This window comes from Barbatula barbatula, assembly GCF_947034865.1.
Source record: "Barbatula barbatula genome assembly, chromosome: 25".
In the NCBI taxonomy this organism is placed as follows: Eukaryota; Metazoa; Chordata; class Actinopteri; order Cypriniformes; family Nemacheilidae; genus Barbatula; species Barbatula barbatula.
In genome coordinates this window covers 7,812,187-7,824,822 of record NC_136788.1, presented here as the reverse complement: position 1 = coordinate 7,824,822, position 12,636 = coordinate 7,812,187, and the positions used below count along the sequence as shown (strand labels likewise).

The 12,636-nt window shown below is 40.4% G+C and overlaps 1 protein-coding gene across 6 annotated transcripts in view; it reads right to left on the bottom strand.

The window, feature by feature from the left end:
• LOC306890810 (tight junction protein 1-like) overlaps positions 1–12,636 on the bottom strand; it is a 48,330-nt gene that overhangs the window by 11,292 nt on the left and 24,402 nt on the right. For 5 of the 6 annotated variants that reach the window (XM_079450781.1, XM_079450785.1, XM_079450786.1 and 2 more), the window contains exons 2-18: positions 11,582–11,638; positions 11,176–11,300; positions 10,298–10,400; positions 9,331–9,664; positions 8,907–9,013; positions 8,590–8,758; positions 8,320–8,464; positions 4,071–4,198; positions 3,715–3,820; positions 3,471–3,621; positions 2,829–2,937; positions 1,819–2,038; positions 1,548–1,732; positions 1,240–1,335; positions 1,063–1,145; positions 724–934; positions 511–611 (exon numbers count right to left, since the gene is read on the bottom strand). In XM_079450781.1, the coding sequence (XP_079306907.1) occupies positions 511–611; positions 724–934; positions 1,063–1,145; positions 1,240–1,335; positions 1,548–1,732; positions 1,819–2,038; positions 2,829–2,937; positions 3,471–3,621; positions 3,715–3,820; positions 4,071–4,198; positions 8,320–8,464; positions 8,590–8,758; positions 8,907–9,013; positions 9,331–9,664; positions 10,298–10,400; positions 11,176–11,300; positions 11,582–11,638 (2,430 nt within the window). The remainder of the gene's footprint in view (positions 1–510; positions 612–723; positions 935–1,062; positions 1,146–1,239; positions 1,336–1,547; positions 1,733–1,818; positions 2,039–2,828; positions 2,938–3,470; positions 3,622–3,714; positions 3,821–4,070; positions 4,199–8,319; positions 8,465–8,589; positions 8,759–8,906; positions 9,014–9,330; positions 9,665–10,297; positions 10,401–11,175; positions 11,301–11,581; positions 11,639–12,636) is intronic. The other variant, XM_079450782.1, reaches the window with a different exon arrangement.

Genomic DNA, 12,636 nt, shown 5'->3' with positions numbered 1-12,636 from the left:
TCGTGACTTTCGTTGTCGCGTTGCATTGTGCTGCGTCCCACACCTAGAAGCTGTCTATCTACACTGAACTATATACATCTGTTTCAAATTGTGCTTTATTGGTTTAAAGGCCTTTACATGAATAAGAGTGTGATAATATCATATAAAGCTAGACAAAGGATGACAAAACAAACAGATGCTGCGTTAATGGTGTTAAACGTGTTAATCTGAAAAAAACGCATTAACGTTGACAGCCCTATAATATACTAAGTAATGCTTTACTAATGTTTAACATTAAAGTGTAAATTTATAAAAACATGCATCACTTTATGTGTTACTCAGAAAAGTAATTGATTAAATTATGCATGTTAATTGTAATGCGTATTATCATTACAAATCCAGACCTTGTAGTCAATAAGATAAATCACAAGTGGTCACAGGAGGAACGTTTAAAAAGCATCACTAACAAGTGTAAATGTGTCGTGTTTATCCGGGATGTTAATGTCGTGTGTAAACAGTAGAGAATTTTACCTTGCCCTCTGAGACCCAAACCAACTGGTTCTGCTGCTGTTGGATGGTCTCTTTTAAAGCGCCGTACCAGCCGTCATTCATGTTATTCAGGTTAATGGTAGCTAAGAGGAAGCACAAACACAATTCATTATAGAAACCTCCGCTGAACGATAAATCGTGATGTCCATTTTAGACACACTGCATTTGGAGTTCTCGCGTGATTTCGTTGCTTACTGGTGAAGAGGTGATTATTGTTTTTCCTCAGTTTGAGCGCACGCTCATACAGCTTCCTGGCGCTCTTCCTGGATTCGGGACACAGTCTGGTCCTCATGTTCTTCACTCCCTGCTTGCTGTCCGGATTGAGGAACACAACAATGGGGTACCACTGAGCGTAGTTCAGCCGATCCACCGCGTTGGGAGTGATGTCCAGCACTGCGTGTTTGTCCTAGCGAAGCACAAACAGAATCGTAAGATGGACGTATGCAACTTCAAGATCAAATCTGAGCAGATGGAAAGTGGGTTCAAATGACCGTAAAATGGCAGTTAACTTAATTATCGGGAGTTCATACTCACTCGGTCAATGATCTGTTTAATGGTATGGAGACGGATGATTCCGGAGCTGCGCTGGTCCGTGCCAGCATCTCTAGGTTCGCTCTCTGGGGAAGAAGAGGGTGTTGTTTCAGAGAACCAGTTTGACTATCGTCTGAGTAGGGAAGAATATAAGCGGAAATGCAATTGCGTTAAACTTACTTGCGAGTTCAAAGAGGTCAAGCTCCTCTCTGGACAGTTTCTCTCGTGCCACGTCCGCGATGGGCCCGAAAATGACCACAGGCCTCAGGAAACCAGCTTGTTAGATGAGGAAAAAAAGAAGTTTAGGGATGAACTATTTAAATATAAAAAGCTTTTCTAGACAGTTGAATTTACTGTATAAAGGTTAGCCAATAAATTGAAGTCAGTGCTTAGAAAAGCATCAAAAATAGACAAATGAAACACAACCATGGCAACAACAAATCAGCTGTAGAAACTGAATTATCTGTCTGCCGTCGAGCTGTAAATACCTTCTCTAAGCACCACTCTCTCATAAGCGGGGAACTTGGTTTGGACGGGCTGAGCAGAAAGGTCCTCTCTGCTCTTCCTCAGGTTCCTCTTGGAGCTCCGCAGACCACGGAAGCGCCAGAAATCGGCACGATCCCCTCCTGGAGTTTTTGGTAAGGTGTACTGTACGCTCGATAGCTGTTCGGCTCTACGGGGAGCAGAGAAACGGACACATTTTAAACTGTGGCGAACATACACGACTACATATAAATGAAGACCGATCGACATCAGTACCTGTTTTTGTTAGGGATGATGCCCCTCTCCACCTCTTGGTGGTTCTTGCCGATGCGGATGGCCAGCCAGGATCCCAGCTTGCCGTTGTAAAGGGTATCGACCACCCTGAAGACCTCGCCCTTATTGAAGCTCAGGCCGTAGGGCGACTCCTTCTCGTACTCGAAATGGGTCCTGATGTAGAATGAGTCTCCCACGTCGGACTCAACGATACGTCTGTACACTGGGATTCAAAAACACAGGACCAATTCAACTAAAACGCCATTTAAAGTCACATCAAGTCAAGTATTTAAATAATAAAAAATGTAACAAACTTAAAAGTGTGTTGTGTTGTGTAATCTTTTATTACTGAATAAGCCGTTAAGATGGATGTATTAGTTACAGTCATTCAATAATAAAGCCTTATGGATTAAACTATATTGAAATTGCTTACCTGAGAAAATGTATATTTATTATTCATTTATAAAACTTAACAATGTGTTTGAAATGTATTTAAAATAGTTTAGTTTTTTAATGCAAATTTTATGTTTTTATTTTCATGAATGCTCCATCACTGTTCTATTTTATAATCTATTATTTAGAAATTTTATAGCGAATAATGAAATAAAAACAATTCTTCCTTTTTATTTATATTCATTATGTATGATTTTTATTTATATGTTATTTATATATTAGTATTATTCATTAATTGTTTCTTCTAAGACAAGACAAAAGAACAATTCGCAACAATTTCCATCATGCAACATTGTTCAGAAATAAATGCATTATTACGCAAGATAACGTACAGTAGAAAATTATTTCTTTTTATTGAACGTTATAATGTCCTATTGGTTAATATCGTCAGTAATATTGTGATTTTGGTTGCATCAGCGGAGCATAAAGACGGCGTTCTAACGCTCACATTCTCCCTCAACAAAAAAAAGATCTTATTGGTTGAGAGAAATGTTGCTCCAGAAAGGATGTCGTGTCAGGACCATGTCCTACTTTCCGTAATTACGTTTACTCATCCTCACCATCTTTCTTTTTCTGGGCCAGGATGGTGACCTCCTCTCCTTTGGGCAGGTCCAGCAGAAACAGCACTGCCTCCTCACGGATGATGTTTGCAAAGTCCACATTGTTTACCTGAGGGAAAAGTTCAAGAACAGACAGTTTCAACAAAAACCCAATGCCTTTCCAGAGGCAGTTTAGTGAATGAGAGTAAAAAGAATTCGCTACGAGACAGGCTTGTGAAACATTCCCAAACACCAAGCACATTGTGAATGTTTTCGAGTTGTGGGAGGCAAGGAAGGTGACAAACATTGTTCCGGATAAAAAATGGACAAAAAACAAAAAGGAAGAGAAAGAGGAGTTTGGCAGCGTGGAGATGGAAACGACATCACCGGGGAAACCATCCTGAGAAAGGGCAAGCATCTTCACACAAGCTAAATTTTAATGGCATTCATACAGCAGGGGAGGGAGATTTTGGAAGCGGAAGCCACTATAAAACTAGGCCTGCCTTTAAATTATCCGTAAACGGAGGGTTATAAAAGCCGGGATGCCAACTCTTCCCCAACCTTGATTCTTAAAGAGTCCCATTTGAGTTATTCACAGCAAGAGCTAAATGTCCTGCCACTTGTCGACATCTTGGTGATAGCAATGATGGTTGAGACCCTCACCCTGAGAATCTGGTCTCCCTCCTCCAGGCCTTCTTTAGCAGCCGGACTGTCCTCCAGTACACCCGCCACAAATATCCCAACGTCATTCCCGCCAGCGAGCCTTAACCCGACGCTCTCACCCTTCTTAAACTTCACCAGCTTCATGCTCGGTCTGGACGTGAACACACAAAACACATCATTTAAAGACCAAAACAGCGGATCACCCTACATGGGCAGCCTCCAGAATTTGAGAAAGTTGCTGTACCGCAAGATGCTGTCATCAGGGTTGACGCTGGGCACAGGTGCATCTGCCGGACTAACGGGCAGGTCAACATCGGGCTGACCGGGTTGGGCGTACACAGGCTTGGGCTCTGAGGAGACACAGAACTTAAATAAAGCACATGCACTTTATTCTGAGAAATATTACCGGACATCATTTCTTTTTTGTGTTTAAAAGTCAACTACATCACAATGCCATATAGACAAACAGGTTTCTGGTATGTATTTATATTAGCAATAAGCATAAGCTTAAACTCAAACTAATTGCAATATGAAACTAAAAAGGCTTTTATTTCTGCCCCGGACTCTCTGTGTGCGTGTTTATATGCAGTGACCTCTGACCTGGCAGAGGGGGGAGCTGTTTCTCTTCTCTCCTCGCGCTTTGCTCTTTCGACATCTCCTCCACCATCTTAGCAGGTATGGGCAGCGGCCCAGCCTTCGAGATCCTCTCCTCATCACGACTCCTGTGGCTGCATGTGTGAACACAAAGACAAGAAACAAGAGCTGTAAGAATCCTGGACAGGACATCAAACTAGTGACCGATTTTACGGACTACTGTCCGTTGTATAAAACAGCATCATTTGTATCAATACACAAATCGTATAAACACAAACAACGCCACACTTCAGGAAACACTTATTCCAGTGATTTGTTTCACTGAACTTTTCAATGAAAATTATTTCCCAAATTCACTTTAAGGGCAGTGGTCAACCGATATGCTTTTTCTAAGGCTGATGCCTTTACTGAGAAGGCAATGTGGCAGATATGAGGCCAAATGACCAAAAATTGCAGTTAATGAGAGACATATATATTTACTCATATTATGTTTGTGTATTTATACATGCAAATAAATAAACACACAGCATATACGAACATATACATGTTTGTTTGTTTATATAAACACAGACATTTATTTTGGATCAAATAATTGATTTGACAGCATTTACAATATATAGTATATATAGAGTATGTAATTTTATGAAAAATGGTGATTGGTCATTTTACTGTCTGTCATACTCTGGCCAAAAGAAAAAGGTATTGGACAAATTAAAAGATTTAGCGACCGATCGTAATATTTTAAATATTCCAAATATTGGCCAATATATCGGTCTACCACTACCAAAGGGGCATTCACACTGAGTGCATTAACTCACATAAACATGTGTTAAAGTTGATCAGGGTTCAATTTTACGCAATGCCCAGCGAGCTTGGATCGTCGAGTAGAGGTGTATGATACAAGACACTGTGTTTATATTTCTCATTGTATCACAATATTTTGAACGATGGTGTAATAAATAAAACTGAAATTTATGTTTAAATTATTAACACATTTCTGTAACAATTAGTTAAGAATTTGTAAATGCACAACGTTCAAAATAAGTATGTAAAATAATACAAATTGAATAGATCTGTGACAAAAAAATTAAACGCATCATTACTTTTTGAACGAAATTGAAACCAAGAAAGGTGTTAGGAAGTTAAACCCTAAGAGAGAACTTTTCAAAGCAGCATTAGTAAAACAATAAAAACTCAAATTAAAATGTATTGTCGACACCGGTCACAGGGTAGCATTGCCAATAGGATTTAACACAAACATAAAAAATTGCGCAAAATATTTTCGAGATCATGATATGTGATTTATCGTTACACCTCGAGCGACGACCAATCATAGTGCAACAATTGATCTCACGTGACCCTGCCTGCCAATCACGATCAGATACATCAGTCTGTGATACATTGCCATAAGCCAGCGTGAACGCCCCTTGACTTCCACCACAGACCGTTATTTCAAACCACCTTTGTCCTAAAGCAAACACGCATGAATAACACACCTGCACACCAGAGCGCCGTAAAAGTACAGTAACCATGTGGAATGAAAGGACGAGCTTTGTGCAGCTCACTTAAAGCTTTCTGATGATTAATGCATGCTCTGTGCTCAACAAGACAACACCGCTTCTTCCACACAATCAAGTCTGAGCACACAACTCATAAAACACTGAAGTTTACACTGAAAGACAAATGGCAGATGAAAGAGAGAGAGTGGCAAAGGCAGCTAGGTATTCTTGAATGTCACAGCTGTGTTCGCGGCTCTCTGTTGGACTATATTTAGCACAGCCCGTCTGATCTGGAGAAATCGAGGAGACAAAAACCATAAGAGATTACAGGTGCACCTCTGCGCGGTCTCCGTGAAGGCACTACAAAATCGTGCTGGCACGTGGGCAAAGATGACGGGTGACCTTTAACGTCACTAGCAACATCCATGGACTGCCACATCGAGATTCTTAAACATATCGTCCCGTTTTATTCATGACGATGACGAATATCCTTCCCAACAATTATAGTGTGGCTTACTAAAAAATGCTGGGCTGATGACATTGAGACTCTACACAATACTATAGCTGGTGAGGTCTACACGAGCATCTTTTTAAATCTTATGATGAGGGATGACCAATTTCACTTTGTTTAGAAAAAAAATATTTCTTTACGGTGCTGGGTTGTGTTGGACTTAAGGATGTTGGTGCTATGAAACTGGGAACATGCCGGAGCCAATGGCAAAAAGTCCAAAAGGCATTTGACTTGTTTTCACAAAAAGACTTGGCAGGACATCTGACAACACACTCTTTCATCTTTATAAACAGAATGACAAGAGAAAGTCAACCATGAGTGGGCAAGAGAAAACAAATAATAAAACAAATGTTTCAAATCCTCCGTAATGGAGTCACGCCCATTTTGTTCTCCAGAGACCCCGGTCTCAAAAAGTGGCCAATTCTCAATACCCTGGTCGAGTTTTGGTGAAAATGTGCTTTGGTTTGCTGGAAAACGGCAAGCGCACAGCTGAGACCAGTTGTGACAGGGTTTGGTGATTACTGAGGATGAATGAAGGCACATACAGTACACGATGCAAATGCATGCTGGACCTGAACCGCACAAACCAACGCATTTTCTGCACCCTTGTTGGTTTGATGAACTGCATTCTCTTAGCCAGAGCTGAGTGATGTTGGGATAATGAAATTATCTGATGAAGAACACATAATGATCACTTAAAGAACAAAGTCATCAACATAAAAACACAAACATATTCCAGCACGCTGCTTACGGTCACACTATGCACACACGTCGATTCACACCACTTTGTGAAGCCAACACGTTGCATGCTTTAGTGCAAAGCTCACAAAAGCGTTAGTTCGGTTAGCTCAGGACGCGCCGTTAACGGGACCCAAACACTTACACTGGCCGGTTTCTCTGAGACGTTGGCCCTGCGGCCCTGATTCAAAACAAGAACCAGAAGTCAACTTCAACCTTTCAATGCTGACAATTTGTAAAAAAAGTGTCAACTGTGTGGTGTGATATAAAGCAATCTTTCACTCACTGTAAGAGATTTTGAAAATATTGAAATATCACAATTGTGGAATGGTTTGCAATAACTGATAATTTTAGTAAAAGAAAAGTTATGTATAGTTAAAGTTTTCGATCGCAGAGAGACTGGTGGGACAGAGTGTGTAATCCTTGCTTTTTCCAGATAAAAATGTGAACACTACCAGTCAAGAGATTAGGATCGCTTGACAAAATGTGTCTTAATTATTTTTGTAGACAAAAATGTAATTGTGCCAACATGTTAATTATAATAAATAAAATATATAATATAAATAATGAATACAAGCAGACAAAAGAGACCAGCAGAGGTGTTACATCCTTTATACATATCACGTTTTCTTCAATATAATGCAGCCCTATTATCGTATTATAGCACATGTTAGTGTTTTGCTAAATTATAGAATTGTGTATCAAGTGAATATTCCAATAGTCAAAATCATCCATTGTATTTCCCTATAAGCCTAAATGAAGCCCAATAAGAAGTGCAAACGTAAGAACCCAAACGTCAGAACCCTCAAATAAACAAAGCAAAGTTATAAAAAAATCGAATTATGACTATACGCTAAACTGGGACAACACAGCATGACTGAAATAGTGTAAGTCACTTTTATTTAAAGTGTCTACCAAATACGTAAGGGATCATTTACAGCTAGCCGAGCATTGAAGGGTTTTAATGCACCACGTGGAGTCCAAGAACCACCCGATGCAAAGCGGAGGTGCATTAAAATCCTTCAATGCACTGCTAGCTGTAGATTATCCCGTTTATACCATAGTCATTTGCCAAGTTAAAGCTGTTATTGATGTTAACAGTGTCATTTTTGTCAGTCAAACATTGATCAAACTGACTTGAAATACCTGAGCATCAAGTGGTTTCAATGCACATCTTCCAGCCAATCAGAATTGAGTGTTTAAACAGACTGTGGTATAAATAAATGTACAGTAAATGTAGGATGAAAAAGGCACACTTCACGCCCTGGACATCTGAAGGGAAATGAAAGTACTCTATTCTCATCTCAACCCTATCGCTGACAAAACTCCCTTATCTATCTAGGCCACTTCCAATTCACAGGAACATTTTGTCAAATCCTGCAGCCTGGTCTGAGCGAGACGGCTCTGAGGTGGCCGACAGACGGCTGTGCTCGTATTAAATCGAACTCCATCCCATTAAAAAAAAAAAACATTTCAAACATGAAAGGTAGAACAAAGCATATCGGACCTGCCGTTGCTGATCTGAGGTGGCGAATGTCTGGAGTGGTCCGACGGCTCGGAGCGGCGGTCCGGAGAACGAGAACGACTGCTCCTCTTACGGTCGTGGGATCGGTTGGAATGATCGGAGTTCACGGAGTGGACATCTGAAATATCTAAAAGACAGACAATAACTTCACATCTCTTCGTGTTAATTGCACCGCACATTTACAGATTGCTCGTGCGTCACATATAAGATGTTCGAATCCAAAATCTGTGTGCTGCACAGAAACTCTCTCACCGTCTCGATCAGATGCGTTCGCTGAGGGAATGCTGTCATCCATATCTGGGATATTGAGCAGCGTGGCTCTCTCGTCCCTCTGAACCACCATCTTCAGTTTGCCCTTTGACCTCTCGATCAGCTTCTTGGCATCGATCAGGGACAGGTTCTCTGTCACTGTGCCATTAATCTAAATGAACAGCCCAACAGCACACAACTTAAAGAACAGTTAACCAAAAAAGGTAACTTAAACAACCGAATTGTCAACTATTCTTTTAAAACACTACAGTTTTCAGTGTAGAGATATGCCTCCGTCGTCAGCCATTCATTTATCTTACTTTGAGCACCACATCTCCCTCTTGTATGTTTCCGTCTCGGGCTGCAAGGCTCTCAGGGGAAATGTCCTTTACGAAGATGTGGCTGGCTAGGCGAAGCCCGTATTCTGCTTACAGTGTAAAAGGCAGCAACACACCCAATGTTAGCATAAGTTAGCCCTGAACACTTTTTCTAATGAGAACTTTGAATTTAAAGCCCATAACAGATTAAAACAAAGCAACACATCAAACAAAGCGGCATTCATCTTACAAAAAAGACAATACAGTCATACACGTTTACACGAAAAGGTGTGTAACTGTCGGGTCAATAAATGGACTCGCAATAACGTTTACCCAAACCCCCCCCCCACAAAACATATTGCATTAATTTAAAACTCCACGTAACTGGACGAAACAGGTTGGCAAGGGTCGACACGGTCATCTTCACCTTCATTTTTGCGGGATTTGATAAGGGTGACCTTGGCTGGGCGTGGGGGGAGGTTGGAGGACACAGAGTGGCGGTCCGAGCGTGGGGACAGACTCCTCTCTCTGGAGCCGCTGCGCTCTCTGTCTCGGTCCCTCCTCCCGCTCAGCCGGTCACCCCTGCCACTCCTCCGGCCCGTGGCTCCGCCCCCGCTGTAGGCACTCTGCCCGCTCTGTGCGCTTCGGGCCTCATAGATCTCATCCTCGTAGCTGTCATCGTCCTCGTCGTGCTCCGACATGGTCTCGCGTTCGCCCGCCCGGCCCATGGGCACCTGAACCTTTCGCTTTCTCCTGATGGTCTGGAGGGAGAACAGAGATTTTGTGTTACAAAAAACATGCATGACATCATGCATCTACTTTTCTAATTCTTCTAAATCCAATTTGTTATCGAAATTGTACATTTTGCGCTTGTTTTTCTTATTTAGAGTCAATATAGACTTTAGCAGTTCTTCTAGAACTGCTAAACAATTCAAGTATGCAAATAAAAAACTTAGGTACAAATTATTTTAATTCAAAGAAATAAATGTACAGTTAGTTATATCACTGGAAGTCTAACAAATAAAAATATTTTCTTTTTTAGAAAATTTTACAATTATATAATTAAGTTATATAATTGTACAGTCTTAAAAATAAACTATTTTAGTTTGACTTAAGTTTGATGTTTTCTGTCATTTTAGGATGAGTTTTTAAATAAACTGTGCTTGAAAATAAAACACTCACATTATCAGCAATCCGTTCAATGTATAAAATGCAATGCAACTTTCTCTAATACTAAAACCTTCAATACTATTTTTCAATGCATGTAGAGGAACTTGCATGTTTTATTCGTATGCAAATTCGACACACCATCCTTATTTCCAATTTGAATGAGGCCTCTATATCCTAATCTGAGGAAAAGCTAATTGAATTGAATAAACTACAGGCATACATACGATTTTTGCATTCTTCCCACTTTTCCGAAGCTGCTGCACTGCATACGCATGATCCACGTTGTCCATGGAGACGGAGTTGACCGTCACCACTCTGTCATTCTCCCTGCCAAAAACATAAAACCGTAAGCAAAAGTGCCACTCCAACTGATCTCAACGCAACACTGAACAAAGCTTGCTCAGCAGCTGTCCGCATCATAGCGGTGAAGAGTGGTGTTCGGCAAGACTCTCAATCTAACAACAATTACATCATTCAGTAGGATTACTACATTTATCATCAGACATTTCTGTAACCATTAAAAGCATAAATATAACTAACCAGATTATAGGTTTGCCATACTGCACCACAAATGGTCAACCCCACTGTTTCCATTAAACATACGAAAAATTAAATGCTCACATAGAAATGTATCGATTACACAATAGTTTGAATAAATTCAATAATCCTTTGATAACAGGATCTTCCACGATCACCCATAAAATGAAAATTGTGAATTCAATAAATATCCAAAGGTGACATTTCAAACACTTCTGTAAATACCCTGACATGTTAAAGGCACAATATGCTATTTTCGCCGCTACACGCAAAACAAGGTGTCGCTTGATGATGCTGTGAAGTATGGACTTTTTTTCATATTCATCTGGATGCAACCATTGTTGGAAACCGTTGGGATCACGTAAGCACTAATGGCTTGGATATTTGAATGCAAAAATCTTACATATTGTGCCTTTAAATCATGGTACATCAAACTGAAAACTAAAGGTGAATGAGCTTCTAATTTTAAGATGTAATTCTATCTTAAAGAATTGAATGTGAATTTTAAAATGTATTTTTAATTGAATTCCAAATGACGCACAACCCTGTCAAAGATCAGACTTACTGCAGTAAGCCCTCAGCTGGGCCTCCTTTCAGAACATCTGATATGACGATGGACGTCTCTCCGCTCTGAAAGTGAGGGTTATCCCTTCCACCTGAGATAGCGATCCCAAAGCCGAACCCTGGTGCCTGTGGGACACACAGCTACATGTTAGCAGCCGGCTGGTGGCGGGGGGTATTCAAATCAGAGAAGGGACAGAACTGGATGAAGGGAATGAAGAGATAAGAGGGATGGAATGCGAAGATAGACAAGGGACTGTGATGGTCACAGAGATACAGAGAAGGGTAGTGAGATAAAAAAGACGTCATCACAGATAGAAAGAAAAGAGAGACAATAGGGCAACTGTCACGAAGAGCAACACAGTTTGAGCTGGACCTGAATTTTAAAACACAGAAAAATGATTTCTCACCCTGTGTAGAGTTACAGTGTGCTGTTCCCATATTACTGTCTCGTCCATTGCTGCGCTCTGCATTGAGAAAAAGAAAGAAATTAGGTGAGAAACATACAAATCGCTTCATTAATGTCATTAACATGAATCGGTTACGTTCCCACACAACCCAAACGATTGAGAAGCATTCATACGAATATGCTAAATAAACCACCAGGAGATGCTGACATTAGATATTATTTACTAGAATAATTGGATTTATTATATAAAACACCATGTAGCGTGTTTTACCCTTTCTTGGGTTTTTCGTTTTTCCCCTGTAAAACTGCTTTGGAACAATGCAAATTGTGAAAAGCGCTATATAAATAAAATTGAATTGAATTGAATACGAATCCAAAAGGAAACAAACACCAACACCCATTCACAAATGTCTCCAATATATTGGATACGATTTTAAAACCCTCCATAGAGAACTAATGAGCCTCCCACGCATTGTTATGCAACAGAACGTGTCAATTCTGTGAGACGTGGAAGAAAAGGAAGCAACGGTGAAGCCCCACGCCGGGCTGATCTCTGTTCGCCACACGAGCGTCTGAACCTTTGATGATGTTCCAGCGGGCAGAAGAAAGGACAGGGAGATGTACCATGCTGACATACAGCAAAGCCACCCGAGGTTCTCGAGCGCATTATTAATTTATTTCTCTATCGCTTCTGCAATGCAGTGGGCTCGGAAAGAGGCTTGACACAGCGACAATGCAGAGTACTGTTTATCTCAAAAATACTTGCGATAAACCAAATCTAAATTTGACAACAAACATTGATGCTTGTCACACCTGCGGTACAGATGCGGATTCTGAAGATCCAATGAATATTTCTTAACTTTATGAAGGTTATTAATTCATATAATGATAGTGTGAAACATTGGTTTTATGGTCCGATACCAATTATTGGCCAATATACAATACAACATACAACACATTGGCAAAACATCTCTACTAAAAAGGGTCTGTTTTGATTTCTTGTTCCGAAACGGTTCTGTTTAAACTGTGAAAATGATGGAAAGCAAGTAATAACTG